The sequence below is a fragment of the Littorina saxatilis genome, linkage group LG8, assembly GCF_037325665.1.
Source record: "Littorina saxatilis isolate snail1 linkage group LG8, US_GU_Lsax_2.0, whole genome shotgun sequence".
NCBI lineage: Eukaryota > Metazoa > Mollusca > Gastropoda > Littorinimorpha > Littorinidae > Littorina > Littorina saxatilis.
The window spans coordinates 61,460,012-61,467,511 of NC_090252.1; the positions used below are offsets into that span (position 1 = coordinate 61,460,012).

Genomic DNA, 7,500 nt, shown 5'->3' on the forward strand with positions numbered 1-7,500 from the left:
TTCCTACTGTTCCAAACTCGAATGCGATAAAATCGTTATCGTTAGATTTGACTGTGATATCAACATTTATCAGTCTGAATGTCTCGAAAGGCTGAATCATATCAGATCTCGGCTTACGCCTCGATCTGATATGATTTCAGCTTTCTCGACATTCAGACTGATAAATGTTGATATCACAGTCAAATCTAACGATAACTAATAATATATACGCCGCTTACGTTAAAAAAAAATCAATCTGTAACTTATATTTGAATAATCTCTCCTTTAAAATGTATAAAGCAGATTGACCATCAAAACTCAATCTAAACCAAGAAATCAGTGAACAAAGTTCGTGATTTCAGCGTGTATCTAATCAATGAAAGTGTGCTTAAAATAGCATTATCGGCGTTTCCGAACGTGCACCTGACTCTCAGAATTGATATTGCACGATCAAACCCAGAGAAAAAAGATAATCTGTATCATGAACTTCTCAAAAAGGTCCTTAAAGTCACTCACAGTAATTCTGGCGACACGAGACATCTTAACTGCATGACACATTTAACTCAAAATGGAGAGTAAAAAAAGATATCACTTTTACCTGCCACTTTCAGTATGTACTCAGTTTGTCTTTGAACAGCACCACCTGCTGGTCCCCAGGAAAGACTGCAATTGAACACGTGACCAGATACATTGCGTGTGACGTTAGAGATGACCAGCTGCTTGCCGGGACCGGACCCTTGCCACTGTGCAGTAGCAGGAGGGAGTCCCGAGGATGACGGGTTGACCAGACAGTCACACCCTACAGACTGACCCTCGTACACATACTGTGGGCAGTTCGTCACTGGATCCCCTGGAGACCCTGAAAAGAGTAAACGAAGTAAATGAAACGTGTGATAAAATTCCAATTTTCTTAGAGGGCACCACAATCATGAAGGTAAAGGTTTTGGCAATGGGTTTAACTTTGCTGGAGGAGAGTGATAGATATTGAATTCGTGACGCTTACAATGTGTTCTTGCACGAACAATTGAAATCGCAGTGTGTATATATAAGCATCAACACACAGCCATAGCGATAATTAGACAAAACGACCGAAGAAAAGGACACCTGGAGAGATTGACTCACGTATCGTCACTGATTTTCCTGTTGGTTTGCCCTCAGGCCCAGGAGAGAAGCTGACACTGTATGAGTAACGTCGCGCTCCTTGGTATGGCGACAGTGACGTCATGAAGGTACAGTTACCATTGTAGTACACACCGCGGGACGTGTTCATCTCCGTCCTTTTTACTTCACCAGGGATGACTGTCTCTTGCTGCAGGCAAAGCAAAACAGGTTCAAACAAGATGAATACACTCTTAGATCTATAGTTACATCCAGGAACTCAAACGCAAATTAGAGAAGCTCACTACGTGCCTCCGAAAACAGCACATTCTTTAAGTAAAAGCAACACAACAATAATTTAATGCTTTTGGAATCTACGCACGTCGACAGAGACTATCTACAAAACGGTTTTTCTGTTGGTTTTCTCGAAACCTTATTCAACGATAATCAAACGTTGTTGCCTTGGAGAAGAAGGTATACGGATGGAAGATCCATCAGAATTCTTTTTTAATACACCCGGAATGAGCGCAAAGAGTCAAATCCACAGTTACTCTACTTTTGTAAGCCCGAAGAAAATGCGTGAAAAAACCCAACTATAATTTGGTGTTTATCCAGTACTTCATTGATATGAGTAAAACATGACTACCAATCAACCTGTGTGTGATTGTGTTGATGCCAGGTACAGTTGTATACGCCAGTAGAAGAGTACGCTCCCTTGAAGTGACACCTGCCTGTCACGGTCCAATCGGTATCATGCAGTGTCACGTCAAAGTTGGACAGTCTTGCACAAGCTGAAACACAATGAATATAAAATTATGCAAGATACCGTGACGTCATCGTTGTGCCAACGAATCACACACACATACACACACACACACACACACACTAAAAACAGCGCTAGATATTTTGTTTCTAAACTCTTTTCTACAGACATGAAGGCAGATTTCAACACAGAGGAGTCTATACCAACATCTCTTTATTCATGTAAACAGATCGTCTGTTTGTTGGTCTGTTTGTCTGTCTCTCTGTGTCTCTCACTGTCTCTGCCTCTCTCTCTCTCTCTCTCTCTCTCTCTCTCTCTCTCTCTCTCTAAAGCACACTACCCTCACAGAGTTAGACTACATACATTCAGGGATATTACCTCTAAAGTCAAGACTGCTTTTTAACAAAGGAATCTTTATGCATAAAATTATATCCGAAACTCTACCCCAAACCATTTGTCCAAAGTTCTCTTTGAAGAATTCACACCACCTTATGAAATTTAACACTCCTCTTCCTAGGATAGACTTATTTAAGTCTAGTCTAGTTTATTCAGGTGGCCGTCTCTGGAACGCTCTTCCGAATGCCTTACGGGAAGCTACCAGCACAGATTCTTTCAAAAACAAATATATATCCCATTTAATGAAAATAGTATATATATATATGTTATGTCCTTTGGGACACAGTCACTCACTTTTGATTTATTGTTTTGTTCACGAAATTATGATGCTCTGCATAATATCCATTGTCTTGCAGAGTTGATGTAGGCCTACTATTGCATAGTATTCTGACTCTAATTCGTCGCGATATAACCTTCGTGGTTGAAAACGACGTTAAACACCAAATAAAGAAAGAAAGAATGACTCTAATTGACTTGCAAATATTTGCTTTGCACCTTGTCATGAACATTTATAAACTACAATGTTTCATATAATGCACTTATGTACATAAACTTATACTGTTTTACTAATTATGTAAGTATGTAGTAGTAGTAGTTATTATAGTAGACTTAGTCCCTCTTTAGGGCGAGGGCCAGATGCAAAAAAGTATACCAATGCTTATTCTGTTACTCTCGTAAAATAAAGAATTGTCATTGTCATTGTCATTGTCTCTCTCTTTCTCTCTCTTTCTCTCTCTTTCTCTCTCTCTCTCTCTCTCTCTCTCTCTCTCTCTCTCTCTCTCTCTCTCTCTCTCTCTCTCTCTCTCTCTTTCTCTCTCTCTCTCACTCTCTCTCTCTTTCTCTCTCTCTCTCTCACTCTCTCTCTCTCTCTTTCGGGGGGGGGGGGGCGTGGCAACATGGCGCCGAGCATGACGTGACTGAATGTCGGTGGCAGAGTTTTGCAGAATTTCATTGAATTTAGTGACGGCGGACTAAACATTTTCTGGCCAGAACTTCTGTAAGTAGTGCATCTCTCAAAAAACGACTAAAATGATATCGCTGGACTTAATTAAGGCGTGCGAGAATTGGACTGTTTGGAGGTGGTTCGGCAAACCTGTCTATGACAGATATGGCGACCGAGGTGTCAGGGTCAGTAGGCTTAGGGACAGGTGATGTCTTGATTTTCTACTTCAGTCTATGGTTCTTGGTAGCTGTAGGGTTTTGTCTTGGAAACACTATAGTAGCCTCAGTGAAAGTACCCCCTTGCAGCCAAGATATTTGTTGTGGTACTGGAATTTTGACTGAAAACAAAACATTCTTCGATGTGCCAGTACACGGTGACGTCATGATGTGGCAGGCTTGGCAGTCAGCGGTGTTGAACATTCCTAACGGACTGCTAATGTCAGTGAACTGCTTTCTCCTTGTGCTGTGGTGCATACGACAAAACTGTGAATTGCCTACCCCCAAAACCATTATCGCATTGCTTCTGCAGTTAGCCGGCGATGTGGAGTCCAACCCTGGACCACCCCCCACGATGGAAAACGGCAACGACAGCCAAAACAAAAAAAACACAGTGAGTAACGAAGACATTTTGTCGGACATCCGCGCAATGATCAGAGAACAGTCAGTGATGAGACAGACCATGGAAGATCGATTCATGTCGATAGAAGAAAAGCTGTCGGGTAGACTACGTGAGATTGAAGATACAATGGAAAAAACAAACAGTGAGGTAGTTAAGCTGTGTGAAACGGTTGAGCAACTGTCAGAAGAAAATAGTAGGCTGAGGGAAGAAATTAGCAGTCAGACCGAGAAGATGGATAAACAGGACGAAAAACTAGACTATATGGAAAATCAAAGTCGCCGACAGAATCTCATGTTCTTCAATATCCCCAAAGAAAAACAAAACGAGACATGGGAGGATTGTGAAAGGCTGGTACAAAAAGTGATTAAGGACTTTCTTCAGATCGACAGAGAAGTGTTGATTGATAGGGCGCATAGAGTAGGTAGACAGATTGTCGCACGCTTTCAAAATTTCAAAGATAAAGATCAGGTGCTGAAAAGTGCATACAAGCTGAAAGAACAGAATACCAAAATTGGAATATCGGAGGACTATTCAAAATCAGTGAGAAACAAGAGGAAAGTGTTGGTATGCCTGAAGAACGAATATAGGGCAAAAGATCAAAAGGCGAAGCTCGTGTTTGACAAGTTGTACACACCCGATGGTGTGTTTATTGCTGACCCTGACACCCGAGAGATCAAGAAAATAGGTCAATCACGAGGGAAAGGTGAGGGTAAGCCTCCCTCGAGAAGCAACAACGGCGAAACAAACAACATGATGGCAGACTACGTGACACAGCAAGACGGGCTCAGCCAATCAGCGAGCCGCTCGGTTGAGCGACACGGGGGCGTTGACTCTGTCACACCACTGAGAGCTTCGCCACTGAGAACCTCGCCACTGACACAGCAGAGCACGCGACCGATGACAAGGCTGTTCGTCTCTCAACATGACCACCACCAACCACGACAACAACAAGCAGAAGATGGCCAGGGCAACGACGTCAACAGCAGCATGTTCTCGCTGCGTGGGTTCGGGCGAGGAACCACACCACCGAACAAGGAACGACAGGAGACTGACGCACACAACCAGGGGCCGCCAAACAGACGACCGGCCAGAGGACGGGCTAGCCCTCTTCGCGGTGGGCAACACAGCAGAGGTGGCAGATAGGGAAGTGGCCGGCCGAATGATGTCGACGACGTCGCCACGACGACAACACCAGCAGCAGTCGAGCTACGAATGATAACCTGGAACGTGGGGGGACTGTGTGCTCGCCTCGGGGAACCAGGGTTTATAAGTTACGTATGCAATTTTGACATTATTTGTTTAGTAGAAACATTTGTGGACACTATTTCTTTTCTAAATGATGTTTTCACTGGATATAACTGTTTTTGTGCACCAGCACACCAGATAGGACTTGGTCGAAAGTCTGGTGGTGTAGTTGTACTCATAAAGAAACATTTGTCTGTGCATTTTATGCACATTGATACTCAGCTGCCTAACATAGTATGCTGCAAATTTTCGAAGAAATTACTGAACACGTTATCTGATGTGGTAATTATCTTTACATACGTGCACCCACAGAACTCGAAGTTGTATCAACAAGCAGAGATTAATTGTGACATTATTACGGTGGATACTTGTGTATCAAATATGATGCAGGAATATAAAGATGTGCACTTTATTGTATGCGGGGATTTGAACAGTAGGGTGGGTGATGCGAATCCATACTTATCAGATGTAGAACCGGATAGTCGCCCTTGGGAAAACAACACCATTGAAACCGGCCCTCAAAGACAGTCCGAGGATAAAACCCCGAACCAGTTTGGAAGTTATTTGTTAACCTTTTGTGAAATTTTCGACTTGGCGATTTTGAATGGTTTTTGTAACGGGGATAGAGAGGGTAAATTTACATACATTTCCCCTACTGGAAGCAGTGTAATTGATTATTTCCTGTGTTCTCATGAATTGTTACAGTTGAATCTCCACCTGACCGTTGGCCAAGAAATCTTGTCACAGCACTTACCGGTGGAACTCAACATATCGAGCAAGCCGGGGCCAGTGCAGACACCGGGGCAGGCGCGACAAAAGCAGACAACGAAAATCGTCTGGCAGGAAGACAAGAGAACCTTGCTGATGGAGGCAGCGGAATCTGACGAGGCTGTATCCCTACTTAACCAAGCGAGGACATCACTTAATTCTGTTAATTTGAATAATGCAATTGAAGCGTTTACCTGCTATTTGTCTCGCGTGTCCCAGTGTATGACAAGGGTCATTAGGCCATTTGATTCTTATAAAGATCCATCTTGGTTTGATAATGATTGTAGGTTGAAAAAAACTGGAGCAAGAGGAGCTTTGAGAGAGTATAGAAAAGCGAAAACGGATTTGAATAGGTTAGTATATTGTCATTATAGGAAAGAATATAAAGAATTACTGAAGGAAAAAAAGGAGTGTTTCAAAAAAAGACAAGTTAATGCTTTAGTCGATTCTTCTGGTGATGGTCTCCAATTTTGGAGTACTGTACGCACAATGTTGAGAAAATCCCAACCTAAAGCTAACATTAGTTTAGACCAATGGCAGGAACATTTTGAAACTCTGTTAAACGCGAATGATGAAAACCAAAGCGACCAAGAAGATATAATTATAAATGCAGAGCCGACAGACTATTGTCACATAACAGACAGACCTATTGTTTCTGAAGAAATTAAGGATGCTATAGGACACCTCAAACGAAACAAAGCTAGTGGTTGGGACGGAATACCTGCTGAAGTAATAAAGACTATTAATGTAATGCCTTTTTTACATGACTACCTCAATGCTCTTCTTGAAACAGGGTATTTCCCGGAATTCTGGTCCAAGTCCATCATTGTGCCTATTTTCAAAAAAGGGGACACAGACGATCCGGGAAATTATAGAGGTGTTTCTCTTGTTAGTGTTGTCAGTAAAATATTCACGCACATTTTGAACAAGCGGCTGACGCAGTGGATGGAAGAAACTGAACAAATTGTTGAAGAACAAGCAGGCTTTAGAGCCGGATACTCGACTGTTGATCACATTTTCTCACTTTACACTATAATCCAGAAAAGTTTAGCGCAAAATAAAAAGGTTTTTGTTGCTTTCATAGATTACCGTCGGGCATTCGATTCTATTAATAGAAACAAGCTATGGGCATGCTTATGCCGGAAAGGATTGTCTAGAAAAATGCTTAAAATTTTAAAGAGCATGTATGAAAATGTTCTCTGCTGCGTCAGAGCTGGTCAGGACTATACAGAGTTCTTTGGATCACCAATCGGTCTGAAACAAGGCTGTTTATTGTCACCGAAACTTTTTGCCCTATTTATTAACGAGGTTGCTGAAGAATTAAAAAGAGACGGAAGACATGGCATCACTTTATCTAACCTAATAGAAGAAATTTTCGCTTTATTATTTGCAGATGATTTAGCCCTTGTTTCACACACGGTTGTTGGCCTGCAGAACCAGTTAAATGTGCTTGCTAGGGCCTCCGGTAGACTGGGACTGTCAGTCAACCTTAGTAAGACTAAAGTGATGGTATTCCGCAAAGGAGGCTACCTAGCAGCGCGTGAGAAATGGTATTTAAACGGTGATCTACTAGAAGTGGTTAACTCTTACACTTACTTAGGCTTTACACTGACAACTAAACTTTCAATATGTACAGCAATGGAGCAAATCGCTGCACGAGCAAAGAAAAAAGTGATGGATATTTTACGGG

The 7,500-nt window shown here is 42.2% G+C and overlaps 2 protein-coding genes across 2 annotated transcripts in view; both read right to left on the reverse strand.

Annotated features, from left to right (window-relative positions):
* LOC138974404 (uncharacterized) overlaps positions 1-3,874 on the reverse strand; it is a 5,328-nt gene extending 1,454 nt beyond the window's left edge. Inside the window, exons 1-3 of the mRNA XM_070347119.1 lie at positions 3,857-3,874; positions 1,102-1,288; positions 578-838 (exon numbers count right to left, since the gene is read on the reverse strand). Coding sequence (XP_070203220.1) covers positions 578-838; positions 1,102-1,288; positions 3,857-3,874 — 466 coding nt within the window. The remainder of the gene's footprint in view (positions 1-577; positions 839-1,101; positions 1,289-3,856) is intronic.
* Positions 1-7,500, reverse strand: part of LOC138974021 (uncharacterized) — a 35,031-nt gene that overhangs the window by 22,687 nt on the left and 4,844 nt on the right. The window lies entirely within an intron of this gene.